This window comes from Phaethon aethereus (assembly GCF_964289735.1).
Source record: "Phaethon aethereus genome assembly, chromosome: 18".
Lineage (NCBI taxonomy): Eukaryota > Metazoa > Chordata > Aves > Phaethontiformes > Phaethontidae > Phaethon > Phaethon aethereus.
Window position 1 is genome coordinate 13,544,080 of NC_138594.1, and position 23,252 is coordinate 13,567,331.

The 23,252-nt window shown below is 65.6% G+C and overlaps 4 protein-coding genes across 4 annotated transcripts in view; 1 reads left to right on the plus strand and 3 right to left on the minus strand.

The window, feature by feature from the left end:
* The window catches only part of RNF213 (ring finger protein 213), a gene marked incomplete at its 5' end in the record, with an annotated part of 52,572 nt that extends 51,549 nt beyond the window's left edge, over nt 1–1,023 (minus strand). The window contains one exon of the mRNA XM_082008290.1: nt 915–1,023. Coding sequence (XP_081864416.1) covers nt 915–1,023 — 109 coding nt within the window. The remainder of the gene's footprint in view (nt 1–914) is intronic.
* Nucleotides 1,024–4,445: 3,422 nt separating this feature from the next.
* On the minus strand, nt 4,446–11,785 carry SLC26A11 (solute carrier family 26 member 11; the record flags this gene model as incomplete). Its single annotated transcript, XM_082008293.1, is given in 18 exon segments — nt 4,446–4,540; nt 4,795–4,867; nt 5,203–5,339; nt 5,623–5,722; nt 6,114–6,241; nt 6,372–6,512; nt 6,638–6,693; nt 7,050–7,110; nt 7,455–7,505; nt 7,933–8,005; nt 8,152–8,327; nt 8,603–8,745; nt 9,571–9,650; nt 10,508–10,593; nt 10,789–10,981; nt 11,261–11,493; nt 11,496–11,676; nt 11,777–11,785. Coding segments are annotated over 18 exon segments (2,016 nt in total).
* Nucleotides 11,658–15,298, plus strand: SGSH (N-sulfoglucosamine sulfohydrolase; the record flags this gene model as incomplete). The annotated part of the gene is made up of 8 exons (XM_082008081.1): nt 11,658–11,871; nt 12,193–12,353; nt 12,598–12,703; nt 13,268–13,418; nt 13,677–13,833; nt 14,026–14,107; nt 14,191–14,394; nt 14,739–15,298. The coding sequence occupies exons 1-8, from the start codon at nt 11,784–11,786 to the stop codon at nt 15,296–15,298; spliced, it is 1,509 nt and encodes a 502-aa protein (XP_081864207.1). The 5' UTR covers nt 11,658–11,783.
* A 1,174-nt stretch (nt 15,299–16,472) lies between these two features.
* On the minus strand, nt 16,473–23,070 carry GAA (alpha glucosidase; the record flags this gene model as incomplete). Its single annotated transcript, XM_082008294.1, has 19 exons — nt 16,473–16,532; nt 16,993–17,145; nt 17,574–17,738; nt 17,909–18,007; nt 18,246–18,387; nt 18,496–18,644; nt 18,888–19,039; nt 19,165–19,298; nt 19,734–19,851; nt 19,974–20,058; nt 20,180–20,293; nt 20,460–20,570; nt 20,729–20,860; nt 21,004–21,122; nt 21,267–21,386; nt 21,470–21,566; nt 21,979–22,144; nt 22,474–22,619; nt 22,699–23,070. The coding sequence occupies 19 exons, from the start codon at nt 23,068–23,070 to the stop codon at nt 16,473–16,475; spliced, it is 2,634 nt and encodes an 877-aa protein (XP_081864420.1).
* Between the last annotated feature and the right edge of the window lie 182 nt (nt 23,071–23,252).

Sequence of the window (23,252 nt, forward strand, 5' to 3'; positions counted from 1 at the left end):
TTCCCTGAGATTTTCCTGCTCCTCAGTGACTCCTCTGTTGACAGGGCTTGACCTGCACACATTCATTTGTTAGAACTCCCTGGTGCCCCAGACAGAGAGCATACTTACCTGGTAAAGCACTACTCCTTTCATCACCTTTAATCATTGCCAGAAGCAGGGACAAAGCTTTTGGACCACCAGAACAGGTGCTTTGGATGTTTTTCCTACAGCATTTAAGAGCTACAGATGCTGCGTTTGTTACCTTGCCATTCTAGATTGCAGAGGGATTTGCTAAGAATTGATTTCGTCAGGACTACAGCAGGCTGATTCTGATTTAGTGTATTCTTTTAGGACCCCACCTCTTCATATCAACAAACCAAAAGCAATTCTGGTGGCCCAGGTGATTCTCTCTTTAAGCAAATAAAGTGTTAGGAAGTATTTCCCCCAGTGTAACTACACTGTGTACTTGATTCTGTTACTGTTCATAGAGGCAGAACTACTGTATTGTCAAACAGAAATTCAGGAAGTGAATCTAAACCTAACAATAAGCTGAAGATCGGAAATTCCGGTTCAAGAGGGACTAGACCAGTCTTTGTAATACAGCATTCCATAAAACTGGCACCAGTTCAACAGCAAAACAGAAACTAGTTCAACACTGGAGATCTGAGTGTGGAGAATGTGTGTAGGAGGTGGCAGCGAATCTCCCTCTGTTCCCCACCAGTTACCGAAAAGTGAGGAACGCTCTGTCTCTGGCCAGCGATACAAGGGAAGTTTGAGATGAGAGCAGCATGTAATGACCTGGCCAGAGCAGCCCAGAGTTACCAAGCACCAGGGCTAACAGGAGAACCAGCGGACACCCGCAGCCTCCAGGCACCGTGCTGCAGCCAGCCCCCCACGCGGTGTCCCCCAGCTCACCCCACATTGCGTCCTCCTACCTGAGTCCTCGGCCCCAGCGCTGGCGACGGGAGCCAGCTGGGCCCCACATTTGCTGCAAGAACCAGGAGAATCATCCCCAGAAACAAAGTGACATGCACGGCACTTCATGTTTCCCAGCCGCAGACTCTGCGATAAGCTTTTCAGAGCCACAGGGGGAGAGAAAAAGATGGGGCAGAATGAGAAATGCGAACATGAAGTAATGAACCTTTGCCACATAACCTCCCTTCGGGGTTCATTTTCGGGAAGGAAGCTGTGATACTCGGGACCGAGGCCCTCAGCCACGGGGCCTGTGCCAGCCGCCCACCCTCAGCTGCACCAGCCCACAGGCCGCGGCGGGAACCACAAACGCCTTAAAAATTAAACAAATAAAAAAAAGCTACTCCACCCTGTGCAGAGACCTTTTAAAACTAAACGCATTTGGGAACGCGCCGGAGCCGGCAGGGCGCAGCGAGGGCAGCGCGGCCCAGCGGGCCTGGGCACAGGCCGAGGCATACCCTCGGCAGGGCGGGCCCCGCGCCCCGCCGCCGGCAGCCCGGAGGTCTGCAGGGCGCTGCTCCTGCCAGGCAGGCCAGGAGCCACGCCCCCCCCGGGCTGCGCCGGCGGAGGGCCGGGCCGGGCCGAGGAGGACCGGGCCCGCAGGCCGCAGCCCCTCACCTGCACCGCCCGGGGCGGAGCTGACCCGTGGGCGGAGCCTACATGCAAATGAGATACTGCTCCTTCCCCGCAGAGACGCGCCTTCTCCCGCCTCTCCCGGGTAGATATGCAAACGAGCCGGGTGGATGGGCCAATAGCGTGGCGAGGAGCCGGAGGAATGCAAATGAGCCCCGTTAGATGCGGGACCGCGGGCAGGGGTGGGGCTGTCTGCGACTCCCAGCCTGCGCGGGGGGGGCCGAGGGCACGGGAGGCACCGGGGCTGGGTCCAGGATGGCCGGGGGCCGGGGAGGCACTGGGAGGGCGCCGGCATGGCCGGGGTGCACCGCGGGGAGGACCGGGGTCGCTAAGGGGTAGGGGTGTCCCGGTGAACAGGGAGGAGAGAAGAGGGCGAGTGCCCAGGGAGCGACCGGACGCACCGAGGGTTCGGGGCGCACTGGGGGGCTGCAGCTGGGCCCGGAGCCCACCGCCCCGCCCGGGCCCGGCAAACGAGCAATTCCCCCCGCGCCGTCCACCCCGGAGCCCCCCCGCAAGTCCAGGCCAGCTGCCCCGACCACGGCAACGCAACTCACCGGCGGGCCGGGAACCGGCACCTGCAGCGCCCGCGCCGCCGCCCGCCCGGCAAAGTTTCGCTTTTCCGCCGAGCCGCCAAGTTTCGCTTTTGGGACGTCACCGCCACCGCCCCCCGCCCGGCCCGGCCAATCCCGCTTCCACCGGGCGGCTCCCGCCGCCGCCCCTCCCTGCCGCGGCCGCCGGGCGCCCGGAGGGCCTCGAGCCGGCGGGCGGCCTCGCCCGGTGCCCTGGCAGCGGGAGCCTTCCCGCAGCCCAGTCCGTCGGGGGGGCTTGGGAGAGCCTCGTCGGTCATCTGGTGGCCGGTTCCAGCCGCCCGCCCCAGTGCACCGGGGACGGCGGGGCAGTGCCGTGGGGCCGGGCTGGCAGCTCAGCCCCTTCTCTGCATCCTGAGCCCCGGTCAGCAGCTCTCGGGTCTCCAGCAAAGCCCCTCTTTTTCCCAGCTTTGGCCGGTGGGGTGGAGACATACCAACCCCGCCTCGGCCCGCAGGGGAACGGGGAAACGTCCCTCGGGCCGCAACTGGCCACCATCTTGTCCCCCTCTGGTCCCTGAGCTGCTGCAATAGCCCCGGCAGCAAATGGCCTTACGACCAGGCTCCTCAGGCCGCTGGAGCGGGGCTGCGGCAGCGCCGGGGGCGGCCGTGGGGTGTTTCACCCGTTGTCAAACGCACGTGCTCCCCGGGCAGCGCGGGGACGCGGGACAGCGCCTGCCAGCAGCATGGGGACGCAGGGGCTGTCGGAGGAGAATAGGTCGTGCTGGATCCAACAGCCAGAAGCGGAGATGCTGCTGTCACCCCATCCCCGGATCCAACCGCAGATTGGTTTGAGCACACACGCTCTTTACACACGACCGGCCTTTTTTACCCCTTACCCCTCTCTTTTCCCACTCTTCCTCCTCCCAGCGTCCCCGGGGAGGGGAGTTACCTGAGCCCCCTCCTGCCACTGTCACGCTATGCTCCTCTCCGGGGGTGCGGAGCAGCTTTCGCAGCACAACCTCATGCAGCGCAGGGCCACAGCCAGCTGCCACGCAACGGGGAGAGAAACGGGTCGAATCTGCTCCGTCTCTGCGCTGGTCACTCCTTGTCTGGGGAGACGGATGGACGGATGGACGCGCAGAGAGGGCACGCGTGCCCTTCCAGTTCTGCAAATGTTTATCTGCCGCCGGTGCAGCGAGGAACTTGCAGCCCAGCACCGCTCCGCTGCAGAAACATTCCTCCTGCCTCCGGCAGCAGGACCTGTTGGCCCTCGCAGTTTTGTGGCTCCCAGGCACCTCTGCCGCTCCTGCGGAACCTGTGAAACCTTTGGCAGGAGGAGCTGTGCCGGACTGTGCCTTCAGGCCCTGAGCAACTGGACAGCCTGAGCCTGGTTTCACTTTCTTTTCCTTGGTTTGCTCAGCAGCGCCCAGAAACGAGAGGTTTTTACTTCCCCCACAAAAGCCAAAAGCTTTCCCCAAAGGCAGGCAGAGATCATGCTGACTCATGTGCAATTACTGCTTTATTGCACCCTCCTCACAGGGGTGTCAGCCAAGGGCAGTTCAGGAAAACTTTCTTCTCAACCCTGCCCGCCCCCCTGCCTGACAGCACTATTGCTCTTTGCACCCATTTCACAGCAAGGCAAGCACAAGCTGGTGTCACGGCGCCTGTCCCCTTGGGTGCCTGGCAGGAGTCAGGTGAGGGGGGGGTTGGGGGGACAGCCCAGTCCCTCCCCCCGTCAGGGGGGACAGCCCAGCCCTGCCTGATGGCAGTGTTTGGCAGAACACCACACAAACCAAGAGGGATCAGTAAAGGAGTAAAATCACTGATGTTTGTCATCTCCCAGCAGCCTGAGGTTGAGCGATGCAGTGTGCCCTTGGGCTTGGAGGGTGGCACCAGCATCCTTGAAACTTGCTTTGACAGCTCTGTGTCAGAGTTCAGTACGTGCCAGAATAAGAAAAATCTCCAGAATTAAAACAGCTGATTTAAAAAAGACAGCAGCTTCGAGAATGGGGAAGGCCTGGAGGAGGGGTGGCTTTTCCTGATGACCGTGACAGGGAGCGGTTTTGCCCTACTAATCCCTTCCATGGACCATCTGTCCTGGGCCTTGCTCTGCCCTCCCCTGTGTGGGACACGGGACGGATCCAGCCCCGACAGGCATCCCCCCAGGAGGCAGGACAGGGGCAGGCGGCTCCTGTGGAGGGTACTGGTGGGATGTCACCGGGGTGTCACAGCCACCGCTCTGCACAGCACAGGACGTACAGCCCTGGCACAACTGGAGGAGAGGAGCTGGCGAGGAGATGCTGCCCGTGAGGAGGTCCCAGGCGGCTCCTCGCCTCACCGGATGAGCCCCGTGGGCAGCAACGAGCTCTCACTGGTGCTGGTGAAGGCGGCTGCCCCACCGTGCCCTGGCTCCGCTCCTCCATACCGCTCTGAGCCAGGAACAGGGAGAAGCAGGACAGAGTTAAGCCAAGGCTCGCTATGAATCCCCGAGGCTGAGGTGATCCCGCTCTCCAGAGGGGCTCCGGCTCGCCTTCCTGGGAGCCAGGCCCCTGCAACCCCCGGCCCTGCAGCTTTGGGACCTGATGAAGGTCGGAATCCCGGGCTCGTCTTCCAGAGCCCCGCGCAGCAGCAGCCTGGGGGGTCCCAGCCCCGGGAGATCACCTGGGGCAGCTCAGAGCCTCACCTGCCTCGTCCTGGCTGGGGAAATGCTGGAATCCTTCTAAGCCTGCGGACAGCAGGACTTGGAGAACAGGGTCCTGAGGGCAGAGAAACCTGGGCTGGGGGAGCCTGCTGACGGCTGCTTCCCGTCTCTCCGGGGCTGTGAGCCCTCCAGCCAGCCCAGGGCTGAGGCCGCAGCCCTTCCCCGCCGCCCCGCATCCCGCACGGGACTCAGATGCTGCAGCCTCCACCTCTTTCAGGTGAAGAGAGGCAGCAGCGTCCCCGCAGCAGGCGCCAGCAGCCAGCCCAGACGGTGCGGGGAAGGCGGCTGGGCCCACTGGCTCGGCCTCCCCCGGGGAGCGGAGCTGACGCCTGGCCTGGGCAGAGGCAGCAGGACCCGGCCCCGGGCCGGCCGAGGCTGCGTCCCGCGTACCTGCAGGCTGCAGAAGGCCAGTGAGAGGCCATGCTTGCGCAGCTCCTGCAGCAGCTCTGCCAGCCCCACCACCACCGTGTAATCGATGCTGCTGATGTGGCGACAGTCCAGGATGACGGAGCGTGGCGGAGATGGGGCTGGAACACGAGCATATGGTCACGTCCCTGACGAGTCCAGAAATGACCTGCCCAGGGGCCACGGGCCTTAAAGCCCGAGCCGCGGCTGGAAGGGCTGCGACAGCCTCAGGAGAGCAGCACGGCCAGGGGCTGGTCCCCACCACAGGGAAGCTGTGCTGGCCCTGCTCACACCCGCAGCCTGCAGGTCTGGGCGGCACTTGCCACCCCCTCAGCAGTGATCCAGGTGGGCACCAGGTGACAGCCGGGTCCCCAGGACAAGCCGGCGGGCCGGGGAGCACCGTACCTGCCAGGGCGCGGCTGCACACGGCGTCCCGGAGGCACTCGATGGCTGGGAAGTGCAGGCTGTCCCCCGGCTGCACGAGGAGCACGTCCCCCTCCGACACCTGCGCAAGACCCCGGAGGAAGGGTATGAGTCGGCGGGAGCTCGGAGTTGTGACCTTCTCCAGGCGGGGACAACTGCCCGTGTGACAACGCAAAGCACCATCCGTCCTGCTGGCAGGGGACATGCAGGACCCCCATCCCTCAGGGAAACTCCCCCCTGCACACACCCCAGGCGGCAGCAGGGACAGGGACAGTGAGGCCTCCCTCTCCTGCTCTCAGCTCCTGGGATACTCCTTTCCTCATGCTCTTTGGAAGGGTTCCTGCGCCACGCCGACGGCAGGCTGGGGACACGGTATAAGGCGGGAGCAGGTCCCTGCTGTCCTCGGGGAGTCCTCTCCCATCTCCCAGCTCCCCACTGGCCCCAGCACATCCAAGGCGAGGTGTGAAGCCTACCTTTATTGGGGGCCTGGCAATGGAGTAGAGGAGGAGAACCCCCGAGACCAGCACCCCTGCCACGATGCCGTACTGGACCTCCCAGAAGCAGAGCAGGAACGTCACGCAGAGGGGCACGAGGTCCAGCCCTGCAAGAGAGGTCACCCAGGCTGAGCTGCACCTTGTCCTTGTGCCACAGGGCCCTCCGGGACAGCACCCGCTCTGCAGGCAGAGCTGGCGTCTGCTGGGGGAGCGACGGCCCCCGGCTCGTGCCCTCACTCTTAACCCGCCAGAGCGTCCTGAAGATCCCAGCATCAAACATGGGAACCACGGCCGAGATGATGACGGCGGCCAGCGCCGCCTTGGGGATGTAGTAGAAGAGCGAGGTGAGGTACGCCAGCGAGAGCAGGACCAGGGCGCCTGCGGGAGATGGGGAGCACCTGAGCCGTGGGCCCCCCGACACCCAGGGTGCTCAGGGGGAGTGGGGAGTGGGCGCTGGGCACGGGGGCCTGCAGAGCAGCCCATGGCAGGGTCAGGGGCTCTACCTGTGATGAGCCCTCCCGCGGGGGTGCAGACGCCCGACTGCGCGTTCACAGCTGTCCTGAAACGCAAAGCAACACGCTGTCCCAGGCCGCGCTGCTGCTGGCCGGGGCCGGGAGCTGCCCCCTCCCAGCAAACCCACCCACCCCATCAGGCCCCACTGGGGAGAAACACGAGCAAGCCCACAGCCCCAGCCTGCAGTGGGACCACAGAGCACACGAGATGGGAGGGAAGGTTGCCGTGGGACCCATGCATAGCCCGGCAGCCAAAGGCGGGCAGCTGGCGTCCAGGACACGAGGTCAGGGACCCACCAAGGTCCGCACAATTGCCCACCCAAGATCCTGCAGAGCCCCCTCGCCACACAGCCGCAGCGAGCATCCTGCAGGCTGGGGCTCCGCTCCCCCGCCTGCTACCCACCGGCCAAAGCTGCCCGTGATGGGATACGATGAGACGAAGGAGCCCAGGACGTTGGCGAAGCCTGCAGCGGGGAAGGAGAGGGGCTGGGGATGCAGCAGCTACGGGAGACACTGGCCGGGGCCGTGGGACTGGTCTGTGCCCCTGTCGCCACCTCCTCCATCCCCGGGCCGGTACTCGGGGCCGGATCGGAGCCCATCCAGCCATGTGAGCTGGGCTCAGGCTCTGGAAATTACGAAGTTGTGAGAAAGGCTGGGAGGGCACCATGCAAGACGAGAAAGGCAGAACTTCAAGAAGCGGTAGGACGGCTGAGATGGGGATCCCTGGTAGCTCAGGGGCTGCGGGACATGCGGCGGTGCTCGGGCCAGATCCCCACCCCCTGGCCTCCTGCTCTGAGAGGCCTCTTACCCATAGCCAGCAGCTCCTGGTTGGGGTCAATCCTGTAATCGTTCTGCGAGGCTGAAAGGAGATGAGCGGCATCGCCCAGAGCTTCCCGCAGGCATGGGCTCCATGCTGCATGCATGGAGCAGGGCCCCGGCACTGCCGGGGACAGCCGTGGGACCCCGTCCCGGCACCCCCCCATCCTGGCACCCCCTCATCCCAGCACCCCCGAGCGGCCCAAGCCAATGCTCAGCTCCTGTGCAAACTCCAGCCGTGCGTAACACAGGACCCCCCAGCCCACTCCCCAGTCAGGTGTGGGGCAGCTGCCTGGCCAGGGGAGGGGGTCAGCAGCACCCCATGGGACCCCTCCTGCCAGTCCACACTACGAACCGGGCTTGGCACGGGCAGCCCAGTCCCTCCCATTGCCCCCGTGGGAATAGCAGCATCCCCAGCACCCCAAGCCCCCTCCGGAGAGCGCAGGCATGGGAGCCTGGCGCAGCCGTACCAAAAGCCTTGGCAATCGCAACGGTCTCCAGCAGGCCCATGAGCGGGACCACAGCCAGCCCGATCCCCATGTCCTGGGAGAGAAGGATGCGGTGAGCGAGGGACGAGGGTCGCCCCACAGCAGAGCCTCCTCCCGCTGTGCGGGGAGCCAGCAAACGCAGGAGTCAGGAGACAGCAGCCCACGGGGAGCCCAGCCTCCGCCGGCCAGCCTGGCACCCACCTCCACCATGCTCCTGAAGGGGACGGTGCCATTGGGTGCAGCCATGGAGAAGCGCGGCAGCCGGAAGGCAGGGAGGCCCCGGGGGATGCTGCCGGTGAGTGTGAGCAGCTGGGAGCCCATCACCTGGAAGGAGTAAGCAACCAGGCCGGCAAACAGGACCACAAGGGCGTTGCGTGCTGCAGTGGAGAGAGCAACTGTGACAACCTGCCCAGAGCCCAGGGCGGTGGGAGGGACGGCAGGAGGTGGGCACCTGAGCTGCCGAGGTCTTCCAAGCCTTAGGAAGGGGCATGCACAGCAGCAGGACCATCCTTGGGACCATGTCCTCCCCAGCCCACCTCCAGGTCTCAGCTCCTGCCGACCTGGGCTTTACCAGTTCCGGGCGGTCTCTTCCTTGCCCAGACCCCAGAAGGGGTGGCCGCGGGTGGGGAGGGGCAGGGGATGGCCAACACACCCGTGGCAGAGGTCCAGACGATCAGGTGGCTGACCCTGGCAGCCAGCGGCTCCGCGTGGGCAGCTCGGGGCAGGCGGCTCTTCATCGCCCGGAGCCCTGCCAGCGCGGCCAGGCAGGCCAGCCCCAGGATGGCGTCCCCAGCCCTGCAACAGGCGCATCGGTGCCAGCCCAAGCACGCCGAGGGGCACAGAGAGAGCTACCGCAAAGCCCCGCGGGAGGAAGAGCGTGTGCCCGGGCGCGTGCCGTGGCTCTGCAGGGGGGTGCGTAGCTTGCAGGGACGCTGCTGGCACCTCCGCACCGCCAGCAAAACGCGCCGCCCCCCTGGGGGGCAGCAGGCAAGGGCGGAGGGGGTGTCCTCCAGTCAGCAGTATGATGCTCATGGGTTTGAGGGCTCTTCAGAAAGAGGGAAGCAGCACCCCTGTGACAGGCAGGATTCGTGCAGTGGGATCTGCCTCCTCTCCCTCCCACCGCTGCCCCTCACAGCAGGGTAGGGAGGTCTTCTGCCAGCCCTGACGAAGCTGACCCCGAGTGTCGCTGTGCTGCGTCTGAAAGCCAGGCTGCGGCACAGACCCCCACCCAGGCGCAGCTAACGGGAGGGGGCGGGGGCACAGGGATGCCTGAGCTCCCTCTTGGACTGTCAAAAATTGGAGGAGAACTTACGACACAGCCCAAGAATGTGTCTTTGGGCTGGCAAAATCCTGGTGTACCTAACTGGGAGCGGAAAATAGGACAAGTCTGCCCCATCCTTCCCCTTTAGCAGCCTGGGAGCCCACGTGCTCCCCCACCTTCAAATTTCCAGCGCAAATGGAAAAGGCTGAGAACAAGCACTTGTGTCACAGTGCTGGGCAGGGACAGAGAAAGAAATCGGTCCAAGGTGTGACCAAAAAGATGCGGAGCGAAGCAGCAGAGCCCAAGCCCCCGCAGCTGCAGGGGGACGGAGCAGGGCAAGGTGCAGGGACGGTGCTGACCTGGTCTCCCCGATCCTCCGCAGCGTCTCATACACCTGCAGGAAAAACTGCCGAGGGATCCCCTGCAGCCCCAGGATGTTCTGTGTGGGAGGACAAAGCCTGGTGACAGCCCGGCACAACCTGAGCTGCCAGGTGCCGTGGAGGGACTGCCAGGAGCACCGGGGCTCAGCCCTGCCCAGGGCCCTGGCACGCGCATGGTGTCGGTGCTGCTGGTGGGAGAGTTCCTCAACGAGACTCCGTGAAGGCAGCACTCAGAGGTGCTCTGTTTTTTTCCCATTCCCAGGCCCTGAGATGCCTCCACCCTGTCCTGCACACACAACTGCGCAGCTCCCAGGGGGGTTTCAATCTGGGGCCCTTGCCGCAGCCCACGCAGCCCTGCCGTCCCCTGGCATGCTGCCAGGAGCAGCAATGGCCCCGTGCCTGAGCAGCAGCCCCCGCTGCGACCACAGCCATTAGCCAACACCAGCCCGCTGGTTCCTCATGCCGCCTGACACCATCTCCCGGAGTCTCTGATTTTGGTTAACCACAAAGGAAGCGTTGCAGCTCCTGAAGAGCCAGCGGGCCTCAGGTGCCTGAGAGGCCAACGAGGGACCGGCAAACCTGCAAACCCAGCGCGCCTCCCATCCCTGCAAACCCACCGTGCCGAGAATCACCCACCACCTCCCGCAAGTGACCAAATCAAATGTCCTAGTTTCACTGGTGCGCTGAATGCCACCGGCTGGTCACAGGCAGAGGGTGCGTTCGGCTTGGTCTGCTCAGAGCAGAGCACTCAGGGACCCACTAGAGCCGCTGGCAGGGGGACCCATGCCCCCGTTGGGGCTCCTTCCTCTCACACCGAGCACATGGCCCAGCCCGGTACCAAATATCCCGGCTCCACAGAGCAGCCGGCTCTGGGAGAGAGTGGGCAAGGCATCCAGAGAAGACCAGCAGGCCCTACCTTGACCTGGTTGAAGCTAATGGTGATGGAAGCAGCTGATGTAAACCCCTTAATGACTGGGCAGGAAATGAAGTCCAGAAGGAAACCTGCACGGGACAGGCAGCAGTAAGCACGCTGCTGGCCCCGACGGGGAGCACGGGGTGTTTGCATGCACACAGAGCTGTCACAAGCGTTAGCGGGACATCCTCAATGTCTCAGAGAACACAGGAGAAGGGGGGGACAACTACAGGATGTACAGCGATATCCTAAAAATAAAACCATGCATGGCAAGAGCATCTCACCGAGGTGCAGGAGCCCCATGACCAGCTGGATGCAGCCGGAGAGGAAGGCAAGCAGGACGGCATAGACAGGCTCGTGGAAAGCGTAATTGGAGACAAGCAGCGACATGATGGCTGTGGGACCCAGCGTCACGTCCTTGGCGGTGCCCAGGAAGCAGTAGACAAAGCAGCCCATGAAGGAAGAATACAGGCCATACTGCTCGGGGACAAAAGGAGCACTGGCACCACGCCGGGAGCCGGGTGATGCCAGACACCTCCAGGACGAGGAGGTCGGGGCTGCCCTCAGGTCCCTCCAGGGCCCACAGCCAGCCCTTGGCAAACACGCACCGCCTGTGGCTTCCGGGCCCACAAACTGGGTGACCCACGCACAGGACCAGCCCGCATCCGGCCCTGCCCGCCGTAGCGCCGGGCCGCAGGCAGCGGTCAGGCAGCGGGCGTCCCCGGGCACCCACGGCCGCAGGGCACTGCCACCCACCTGCAGAGGCAGCCCGGCCACCTCGGCGTACGCCAGCGCCTGCGGCACGACGGTGAGCCCCACGGTCAGGCCGGCGATCAGGTCGAGCTGCAGCCAGGCCAGGGAATAGCGCGGCAGCCAGCGCAGGATGGGCAGCCACGGCCGCCCCCGCGGGCACGGGCAGCTCCGCGCGCGCTGCCGGGAACCGGGTGCCGGCATGGCCGGGGCAGCGTCCCCCGGCCCGGCCCCGCCGGGCTCCCCGACACGCCGCGGGGCCCGGAGCCGCCGGCTGGCCGGGCGAGGAGCGGGCCGGCGGGCTCGCGGCCCCCGGGAGGCGGCGGGTCGCCCCGCAGAGCGGGAGGGGGCGAAGCGGGACGGGCGGTGCCGGGGGGCGACCCCGTTCCTGCGCGGGGCCGGCGGCTCCGCCCGGGCCGGATCTGAGCCGCCGGGGCCGCCTCATGTGACCGGGGCAGAGGAGGAGCCGAGGCGGCCGGAGGCGCCGCCGAGCCCCGCCGCTGCCGGTACCGCAGCCGGTACCGCTGCCATGCGGCTCTGGGCGCTGCCGCTGCTGCTGGGCGCGCTCCGGACCGGCGGGGCCCCGGCCCCGGCCCGAAATGTGCTGCTGCTCCTGGGTGAGTGTGGCCGCCGGTACCGGTCCCGGGACCGCGCCCGCTGCCCCCAGCCCTGGGACCGGGCCCGCGGCGGCGCACCCCTGGCCGGGGCTCGGCGCCCGCGGCGCCCGGTGGGCAGGGGAGGGACGGCCCTGGGGGTCCCACTGCATCCCCTCAGCTGGAACGGTCACCGCAGCACCAGTCCCAGTCCGGGTCGTCCTCAGCCCAGGATGCTCCCGGTGTCATGAGCGTCCCCGGGCGTCGCCCCCCCCGCACGGTTAGGGACAGGCCGGGGGTCAGGCCCGCTGCTGCAGGGCTCACCCTGCGCCCCTCCCGCTGCAGCAGATGACGGTGGCTTTGAGAGCGGCACCTACAACAACTCGGCCATCCGGACGCCCAACCTGGACGCGCTGGCCCGGCGCAGCGTGGTCTTCCAGAACGCCTTCACCTCCGTCAGCAGCTGCTCCCCCAGCCGGGCCAGCATCCTGACTGGCTTACCCCAGGTAGGGCACCCACACGCGCCGGGGTGCGGGCTGCCAGTGCGCGGTGGGCGCTCGGGGATGGCCAGAGCCGACGTGCTGACAGCATGGACACAGGACCTGGCAACCCCCCGTGCCCACTGACCCACTCCCGCCTGTGCCCCCCGGGAGCCGCTTCCCACGCAGGCACACGTGCTGCCCAGCTGGCCGTGTTTTGGGGCCAGGCTGGCAGGCACCGTCCAACCATGTTGAATGCCCCCGCCTGCAGCACCAGAATGGGATGTACGGGCTGCACCAGGGCCTGCACCACTTCAACTCCTTCGACAGCGTGCGGAGCCTGCCCCGGCTGCTCAGCCAAGCACGCGTCCGGACAGGTAGGGAGCCCAGGGCAAGTGCCACTGGCAGGGAAACCCCCCCGCTCCGTGCACCGAAGCTCCTCGGGCGAAGGAGCTTGACAGCTAACCCGCCTGCGAGCTGGAGCGCACGGACCGGACCCGTGCCCATGCGCGGTGCTGACCCTTGGGTTTCACTTTGCTTCCTCCCACCGCCGTGCCCCTGCCACCCTCCTTACACCTCACTTCCACTTCGGTTCCTCATCCCTCTCCTTCCTGGTTCCCAGGTTCACACAAGGCTTGTCCTTGACCCAAACTTCCACCCGGGCCACGCGGCTGCTCTAGCGCTTACCCACACCTGGGACCTGGGGCAGCGCAGGCCCCGGGTAGGTCCCGTTTTCTAAGCAGATGTGGAAGTGCCTCTGCAACTGGCAAAAACAGACTGGAGAAGCCGTCAGCATCTTCCATGCTCAGCAGCGTTTGCTGAGCGCAGCCCATGCTGGAGCAGACGAGCTGCATCAAGCCCCCAGGGAGGAGACAGCAGCAGCAGCCGGCTCCTACCCCCGCTCCCCACTGCTCCTGGCACGCGTGTCTGCGTTCTTGCAGGGATAATTGGGAAGAAGCATGTTGGGCCCGAGGCTGTCTACCCCTTTGACTTTGCCTACACTGAGGAGAACAGTTCGGTCTTGCAGGTTGGGAGAAACATCACTCGAATCAAAGCGCTCGTCCGGCAGTTCCTACAGGGCCAGGACGAGAGGTGAGATGGACCCTGCATCCCTAGGGCAGGCTGCAAGGGGGAGGAGAGGGAAACCAGCCTCGCTAAAGATGTTTCTCCATGTCTCAGCTGGTCACAAACAGGAAGGGACACCTTGTCTCTTGGTCACTCCATATCCAAAAGCCCAGATTAGGTGGACATGCTCCTGTCGACCCCAGCTCACCGCTGCATAGCCCAGGGTTGGTCTCAGGGGATGTGGGCAGCCCTTTGCTACTCCACCTCTACCCTCTCCACTTCTAGGCCTTTCTTCCTCTACGTTGCCTTCCACGACCCCCACCGCTGCGGGCACTCTCAGCCCCAATACGGGGCCTTTTGTGAGAAATTCGGCAACGGAGAGAGCGGCATGGGCTGGATCCCAGACTGGAAGCCACAGCTCTACCACCCAGAGCAAGTGCAGGTGGGAGCCTGTGGGGCTGCGTGGGGCTGCGTGTGACAGGAGCCTCCGCCGGAGCCAGGCCGGCTGCAGGCTGGCCCCCACCTCGCTCACTGCCATCAGCATTATGGGCGAGAGCTGGCAAAGGCCACCCCAGCGTACCCACGACCTCCTTCCCCATAGCTGCCACGTGCCACTTTCCCTTTCTCCATTTAGGTCCCCCACTTTGTTCCAGACACACCAGCTGCCCGGGCAGACCTGGCAGCCCAGTACACAACCATCGGGCGCATGGACCAAGGTAGGAGCCGCAGGGGCCAGGCTGGCACCGGCGAGCGCTGCGATCCCTCCCACCCCACCTCAGCTCTGCCCCTCCATCCACAGGGATCGGGCTGGTCCTGGAGGAGCTGCGCCGTGCCGGCTTCCACAACAGCACACTGGTGATCTACACCTCCGACAACGGCATCCCCTTCCCCAGCGGCAGGACCAACCTCTACCGGTCAGGCACCGCCGAGCCCCTGCTGATCTCCTCCCCTGAGCACACCAAGCGCTGGGGGCAGGTCAGCCAGGCCTTCGCCACCCTCCTGGGTAAGAGCCCGTGCCCCCCAGGAGGGAGCAGTGGCATGCAGAGCTGTGCCACAGGGGTGTGAGCAGATCCCCACCCTCCTCATGCCAAAATCCAAGGTCGTCTCCTGGAGAACAGCCTGCAGCCCTTGGCATTGGCATGGCCAGCCCTGGGAAGGGAGGGGAGGGATGACGGAGCAGCAGGGTCCCCTACAGGGACATTATTCCAGGCTCAGCTCTGCTGCTCATCCCAGGACCACCTGGAGCCCACGGGGCAGCAGATCCCGGGGACCTTTCTGCCTCTCTTGGGGGTTGAGTTTGCTCCCATGGGTGCCAGCCCCTGCTCTCACCCTTCTCGTCCCCTCCAGATCTGACACCAACCATTTTGGACTGGTTCTCCATCCCCTACCCTTCGTACAGCATCTTTGGCACCAAGCGAGTGCAGCTCACCGGAAAGTCTCTCCTGCCAGCACTGGAGTCAGAGCAGCCCTGGGCCACCACCTTCAGCAGCCAGAGCCACCACGAGGTGACCATGTACTACCCCATGCGAGCCATCCAGCACCAACAGTTCCACCTCATTCACAACCTCAACTACAAGATGCCCTTTCCCATCGACCAGGACTTCTATGTCTCACCGACTTTCCAAGACCTGCTCAACCGCACCAGGGCTGGGCAGGCAACGCACTGGAACAAGACCCTGCACCAGTACTACTACAGGGACCGCTGGGAGCTCTTCGACTGCAGCCGCGACCCCACCGAGAGCCAGAACCTGGCCCTCGACCCCCGCTACGCCGCCGTCTTCCAGCTGCTTCGTGCGCAGCTCCTGAAGTGGCAGTGGGACACGGGTGACCCCTGGGTGTGTGCCCCCGACGCTGTCCTGGAGGAGAAACTGAGCCCCCAGTGCCGGCCGCTGCACAATGAGCTGTGAGGCTCAGCTCTGCCTGGCGTCCCCCACTGCCATGGGGCAGCCATGCGCTGCCCGACGGGCATGAGGGCTCAGAGCAGGATCCCAGCCAGGCCGGTCCCACTTCCCTGGGTGACATCCCAAGGCTCTGCTCTCTCTATTGCAAACACCGCCTAGCTCTGGAGCATTCAGGGATCCTCCTGCCTTTATCCTCGGGCAGAGGAGCTGCAGGGCCAAGTTGCTCCTCAATAAAGCCTCTGAAGGAGAGGTCTCCGTTTTTATCTGGAGCCGAGCACATCCGTGCCAGCTCCCGGCACCACAGTCTCCGTGCAGCCCTGCCTGCTGCCGGCCCTGCTGCGGAGGGGCGGCTGCACACCCCTGGGGGAGAACGGGCCAGCGGGTACCAGCGAGGAGGCAGCAGGGCTATGGTTTAATTTAGCAAAATGCACAAAGTGCCCAGAGTCCCGGAGGGGCGCAGGCGTCGCTCCCTCCCTGCGCAGCGCAGGTTCGACCAGAGCTGCACGGTGGGGCCGGGGCCAGGGGCCCTGGAGAGGAGCAGTCCCTGGGCTCGGAACCAGCAGGACGGAGGGGCCAAGGGGCTCTGTGGCACAGCCGGGGGTCCCCTGACATTGTGGGAAATGGGGTGAAGCCTGCAATGGGCACAGGCGGTCCTGCTGGAGGGCCCCAGGCAAGGACAGAGCTGGGGGGGGTCTCAGCCGGGGCGGGTGCTGAGCCAGGGCTCAGGAGCACGTTTCAGGGCAAGCAGCGGCAGAGAGGGGCCCAGCCACGGCCTGGGGCTGCTCCCAGCAAACAGCAACTTTATTGACAGCACTGCTCCCTCGCCCCCCTGTGCGGATCCCCCTCCCCAAAAACACAGCCAGCAGACTCTCCGCCCTCCCTTGACAGGTTACTGGTCTGGCACGTTAACAGGTTTGCTGTCTCACAAGGCACTTGCGTCTTTCTTTACCCATTTTGGAGGAGGTGAGGGTTTCCCCATCCCCGGGGGTTGTGCAAGCCCCCCCAATGCAAGTCCAGTGCACACATCCCCAAGAAACTCGCGTTAGCCCAGAGGGGAGCCAAATTGTGTGGGAAGAGCAGCGGCTTCCCCAGTTTTACAAAGGACGGGACGGATTCGGCACCCGAGCCGGAGGAAGCAGCATCCCCTCCTCCCACCGAGCAGCACGGGTCCGGCGTTGGCTCAGGACCAAGAAATCACAAACTGCTCCCACATCGGCAGTGACACGGGGACTCTCAGCACCTGAGGGGGAGAAGGAAGGGTCAGTGCTGTGGGAACCAGCTGGGATGGAGCGAGGGGGGTGTCCTGCCCCCCTGGGGCGCACACAGAGCTGCCGCCTGGCATGGCCCCAGTCCCACAGACCCCCAGGAAGGGTGCCCGTGGCAGACAACCCCAGGAGCACAGCCATGCCTCTGCTCCTTCCAGAGCTCCAGCCCCTGTCACTACACATCCTTTCCATCCTCTACCTTCCCATCCTCGCCCCCTTGCACAGCCTAATCCTGCCCATGCCCCAGGGCAGCAACCCAGCCCATGCTGGGCAGCCCTTTACGCTCCTTGGTGCCAACGAAGTAGGTACCCATGCCATCGCTGGGCCAAACCCTGCCAACTCCATGGCTGAGCCTTGGGTCCCTTCCCAGCCGCTGGCTGGCAGCTCCTCCCTGCCACCATCCCATCCCATCCCACAGCGGGGATGAGCACTCGCCTGGGTGTCACTGCGGTAGGAGAAGTTTCCCACGAGGGCACCATTGGCCAGCACTTGCCGGGGAGGGCTGGTGACGCCCAGCACGGTCACGGCCTCCAGCAGGACCCCATCGAGGTGGGCACTCGCCCGCAGGAGCTGGCTGAGCACGGCGCCCTGCGGGGACAGCAGGCCGTCACCCCGTGGTCCCAGGTCCCAGCCACCCGCACACACCCAGGGCTTCTCGACGTGCCCTGGCCAACACGCTGCTCATCTGCAGGGCACTGAGCCCGGGGCGCCGGGTGGTCTGCGGTCACTCGAGAGTGGCAAAGCCATTTATCAGAGGGACGGGGCAGCACTGTGGGTGCAAGAAGAGAGCAGCCAGCTCCACGGCACAGCCTGTCACCCTTCTACAGCCCCCATAGGACCGCATCACCCAGCCAGTGCTGTAGACGTTCAGTCTGGCACTTTTGACACGACGCAGCTTGGCTGCACCAGGGCACGGTGCTGCCGGTGACCATGTGTGCACCAGGGGCACCAGGACCTGCGTGTGGCAGTGAACACCTGTGCCCAGAAGCCCCCCACCAGCAGCCCCCCTCACTCACGTGTGTGGCCAGGAAGAGGATCTCGGTGTAGTCCCCCTTCTCAAAGGTCTGCCAGCTCTCCCCGTCGTCCCAGAACAGGTCTCCCCTGGCAAAGCCGTCCAACGTCAGTGCCACAACCAAGGCCATCCCCTTCGTGCGGGACTCAGTGGTGCTGAATGCAGGCTCCTGGGGCACAGGACCGGGCACAGCTCCGACCGCTGCCGGAGCTGCTTTTCCCCAGCCCTGGCTGAGCACCGCAGGCTCGTAGCTTGTTCAGCAACGTCCAGTCTGCCAGTGACCGCGTTGCAACCCTCCACCCTGCCCCACGGTGTCACCACAGTGCGGAGGGGACTCACCTGCAGGGGCAGGATGTGCCCTGCACGGACATGGACGTTAACGGTGTCCAGGGGAGCTGGCAGGAGGATCCACTGCCCTTTGCTGTGGATGGTGGAGTCCTAAGTGACAACAAAAAGAGGAAGGAGCGGGCGTAGAGTGCAGTGTGCCCAAGTGGGTCCCAGCCCAGCGCTGTGGCCCTCAAACAGCCACGAGCGAAGGCAGGCGTGGCACGAGTCCTGAACATAGCCCTGGGGGGGCCGGTACCAGCAGCGAGGCGCAGGAACACACGCAGGGCGCTGCAGCGAAGCCCCCGCACAGCCACCCGAGAGCCCTGTGGTGCGGCGGGGGAGCACCCACCCCCGCGAGGCTGTACCACGTCCCTGCTGGAAAGTAGCCGCTGACTTTGGTCTTTCCTGCCTCCAGCACGGGTGTGATGAGCAGCCCCCCGCCCCACATGAGCTGGCGGTCCACGGCCCAGGTGTTGGGGTCCTTGGGAAACCTGGGGAAGGAGCGGGGGACAGTGCAGTGCCAGGGAGACCCTGTGCCCACCTCCTGCTGAGTCTGGCAGGGACTGGCACCCATCAGCCTTGGCCAGGCTGTCACTCACTCGAGGAAGAGGGGCCGCGCCACTGTCTCCCCAGCAGAGTGAGCCCGGTGGAAGAGGGTGTAGAGGAATGGCAGGAGGGAGTAGCGGAGGCGGAGGACGTTCCTCATGGCGGCCTGGGCGGCGGGGCTGAAGGCGTACGGCTCCTGTGGCTGCAGGGGAGAAGCCGAAGCGGGATGCTTGGATCACACAGGGAAGAATGGAGGGCACCTTTCGGTGACATGGAACAGACTGCCCCCAGCACAAGCCCAGCATCGATGGCACGTGGCCCCACAGCTGCGCCAGCCACCTTCCCATGCCGGCGGGGCAGCCCCTCGCGCAGCCCTGGGCACCCATCCCTGTCCCAGCCACCCCCCTGCCCACTGCCCGGCAGGGCAAGGGTCCCTGGTGCTCACCCGGGCACCATGGTCGTTGTGATTCCTCATGAAGGGGTAGAAGGCGCCCAGCTGGGTCCAGCGGACGCACAGCTCCTCGGACGTGTCTCCCATGAAGCCACAGATGTCAGCACCCACCAGCGGCACCCCGAAGAGGTTGAAGAGCAGCACCTCTGCGGAGGCATCAGGGCTCCGCGGTGCCAGGGGCATGGAGCCCGCAGGGAAGACCCCAGCTGCGGGGGAGGCACAGGGGGGAAGGAGGGGGGAGAAGATGCAGCCCCAGCACCCCACAGCCTACCTGGTATGGAGTAATACAGCTGCTCCCAGTCGCTGCTTACATCCCCTGTCCAGTGCCCTGCGTAGCGCCCGTGCCCAGCAAACGTGGAGCGTGAGATGATGAAGGGGCGCTTGCCCCGGACCCTCAGCAGTGCACTGCAGGCAGGACAGGGTCAGCTCAGCACCACCCAGCCGGGAAGGGGGTTCAGCCCCCCGCCAGCGGCTCCTGGCAGCAGTGCAGAGCTGGCACATGCCAGGGCAGACTCCCAGTGCCATCTCACGCATGGGACAGGTGACACGGGACAGTGCTCAGGACACAATCCCCCAGTGCAGGAGCCAGCACGGCCGCACTGCACCAGCTCCAACCCACTCCAGCACCGTGCTGGCAGCAGCAGGCAGCATGCTGCATTATAAACCAAACCCTCGCCCATGCACCAAATGCCCAACATGCCCAGGCCACCGTGCAGGGAGGGGTCTCTCTCCCAGCTCCAGCACGCCCTGGGATGTGTCAGCTCCTCCGGGCTCCAGGACAGCATCTGCTGTCGGGAGACACTTTCCCCACAGGAGCTGTGGCACAAGCCCCAGGCTTACTCATGGGAGGCGATGGCCTCGGTCAGCCCGTACAGGCTGTGCAGGTTGTAGTGGGAGGACAGGTACTGCTGGCTGGAGGCACAGATGGTCCCGGCTTGGAGGCGTCCCCCAAACACACCTGCATGGCAGAGGCAGTGGCAAGGGTGGGCTCAGAGGCCACTCAGCGGGACCAGAGCATCCCCAGGCTCCTCCCGGGGCTCCCCGCAGCCCCAGGCAGGGGTTGGTACCCACTCCCCGCACCTGGCACGTAGGGGGGCTGCTCCAGGCTGTTGTTGGGGCAGCCATCCTGGGAGCCCTCCACAAAGTTCGAGGGCTCGTTCATGTCCTGGGGAGGGAAGGGAAGGGGAGGGAAAGGAGGGGATGCCCTCGCTGCCACACCGGGGCCTGGCAGAGGTGCAGGGCGGGAGCTGGGAAGCACAGCTGGCAGCTCTGCTGGGGCCACTCACAATCCACATGCCATCAAAGGGCACTTGGTCGTGGAAGTCCTTCACCATGTCGTGCCACCACTCGTGAGTCTCAGGGTTGGTGAAGTCTGGGAAGGCTGTTGGGCCCGGCCACACCTGCAGGAGCGAGGCAGCAACAGACAAAGCCTCACCATCCCCACATGCCACCCCACCTTCCACCACAGCCAGCCCCTGGGCATTTCCCTCTGGCTCTCAGGGTCCTGCTCCCACGGCCCCACTCAAGGTCCCTCCCACAGGGACCAGGGCCACTCCCCACACGCACCTTCCCAATCAGGGGCTGCCCCGTGGCGTTTCGGATGAACACCCCTCGCTTCAGTCCCTCGTCAAAGGGCTTGTAGGTGCCAGGAGGCCCCGAGCTGCTGATCCCAGGATCCTGGTGGGGCACAAAGCCAGGGCTTCACCAGCAAGGACAGGGAACAGCCTCCCCCGCCTCCCTCGGAGGAAGCTCCATCACCGCCCTTGGGGGCAGCCAGAAACCCCAGTGCCAGCCCACCCGTGAGGAGCGCTGGCACGGCCAGAGGTGTCACTCACCACAATCATGATGTACCTCAGCCCGCGGCGGTGGAAGTCCTGCACCATCTCCGGGTAGTCCTTAAAGCCTTTCTTGTTGAAGGTGAAATCCCTCTTGGCATCCATGTAATCGAGGTCATTCCACTGCACGTCCTGCGGACGGTGGCACCGGTGCTCAAGGAGGAGCGGGGGCCCCCGCACACTGCTGCCAGGCTCCCACCCCACAGGGGCTCCCCATCAGCCCCCCCCAGATTCTTTTGGGCAGAGGCTCAGCTTTTGGAACAGCCGAGACCTACCAGGGGGAAGCGGGCTGCCGTCATGTTGGCCACGACCTGCCGGGTGATGTCAGTGGAGGAGTAGCCCCAGCGGCAGAGGTGGAAGCCCAGGCCCCAGTAGGGAGGCATGAAGGGGAACCCTGAAAGCCAGGAGGGTTGGTGCTGGCCAGGCGGGCGCAGGGATGGCCCCCACAGCCCAGCTCCACCATGCTGGCCTCACTCGCAGCATCCCGGCAAAGCCATCCCAGGACCTCCTGTGCCCCCCACTCATGGCTGGGCCCTACCGACAATGTCCAGGTACTGCCGCACCACACTCTTGGGGTCGGGGCCCAGGAAGACGTAGAAGTCCAGGATCCCGCCCGTCGTGCGCCAAGTGAGGGCCGGGCTGGGCTGCAGGAGCACGTCTGGGGAAGCGCAAGCGCCAGAGAAACAAGCTGAGGATGGGGACGAGGGCCAAGCCCATGCCCAGCGTCTCCATGGGACTCACCCATCGCGTTGCTGTTCAGCAGAAAGACACCATGTGCCAAACCGCCATCCTCCATCGCCAGGTAAAAAGGGTGGGAGCCATAGAGGTTGACCTGGGGCTGGAGCAGAGCACAGCACGGTGCCGGCAAGGCTCTGCCAGAGAGCCGGGCACAGCACCCACGCAGCCACCCGCCTGCCCCTCACCACTAGCCAGAAGCACCGTCACGGCTTGGGGTGCAAACCCAAGGCTTGCCGCCCCAAACACCGCCCGAGTCGGCAGAACTCTGCCCTGAGCAAGCGTCCTGGACCACTGGGTAGAAAGTGGCTCCCAAGCAGCGCCGAGCCCCATGGGGGAACAAAGCCCGACCTGGGGATGACGGTCCTATGGGCTTGCCCGGGGCTGAAGCCAGGACCCAGAGCTCAACCAGCATGGATGCCTTTCCCCAGCCCCAAACTAGATGTAAGAGGCCACGGGGCCACCCCTGCAAGCGCAGCTGAGCCGTCTCCATTTCCCTCAGCTCCACTCCGTACCACGGGCGCCATGTCCCGATTCCAGAGCGTGACCCTGGTCCACGCTGTGTCAAGGACCAGCGGCGTCAGGTGCTCTCCCAACCCAGAAATGAAATGGGAGGGCAAGGAGGTGGAGATCTGCAGGAACTGGTCTGCGAAGAAGAGAGGCGCGACGGTGGTGTTCAGCCTGCCGGAGAGAATGGAAGACTCTGGCAAACAGCCCCGGTGGCGCCTAGTGGCCCGGGAGGAGGGCGGCTCTGGGCTGGAGGACCACCAGCCCTGGGGAGGGACACAGATGCTTGTCACCACGTGAAATACAACCAGGTTTTGGCTGAGTGCTGGGATTCCTGCTTCCCTTCCCAGCGACCGAACTGCAGCAGGGGTCAAAGCCCACCCCCCATAGCTGCTGCCCGCCACCCTCCTGCCACCACCAGAGTTCCCCGCTGCGTCCCTGCTCCCCTCCCCCTCCCGGCCCAAATCCCTTCAGGAAGGTGAGAGGGGAGGGCGGGCACTTACAGGACCTGCCCGCCGCGCTGCCGGTAAACGATGAGGCCAAAGGGGTCCTGGTTCACCCGCACCCCATAGAGCGTGGAGGTGGCTCGGCCGCTCGCCCGCGGCGTGGCCAAGGGCACCTCGTAGCGCTGCCGGGCCGTGTCCCGCAGCTGCGGGGACAGACAGAGAGGGTCGCCGGGGGCCGGGCCGGGGCCAGGGGTCGGAGCCGGGGCGGGGGCCGGGGCGCACCGTGACGCGCAGGCGGGTGGGGGTCTCCAGCGCCAGGTCCAGCTGCAGGCTGCCCACCTCCCCCGGCAGGAAGCCGGCGGCGACGCGGCGGAGCCGCGCGGCGTAGCCGCTGGCGGTGGCCGTCAGGTTCTCCGCCCGGTAGCTGCGGTAGCCGCGGGGGAAGAAGCACCAGGGCGGCCCGGGGCCGGGACCGGCGGGCGCGTAGCAGCAGCCCCGCGCCTCGCAGCCCACCCGCGACAGCAGCCGCTCGGGGCCGCAGTCGAAGCGGCTGCCCGGGGACAGCTCGCAGGCGGCGGCCCCGGGGCTGCGCGCCGCGGCGGGGCCCAGCAGCGCCAGCAGCGCCAGCAGCGCGGCGGCCCGCCGCCCCGCCATGGCCCCGCCGGCCCGGCCCGCGTCACGCCGCGCCTGCGGGGCGGGCCCGGCGCCGGCGCCGGGCGGGCGCCCTCCCCTGCCCGCAGCCGTCCCTCGCCGGCGGGAGAGCGGGGCCGGGGCAGCGGCCGGGGGGGCGTTGAGCCCGCTTTCCCCCGCAGCGCCAACCGCGGAAAAGAAGCGGC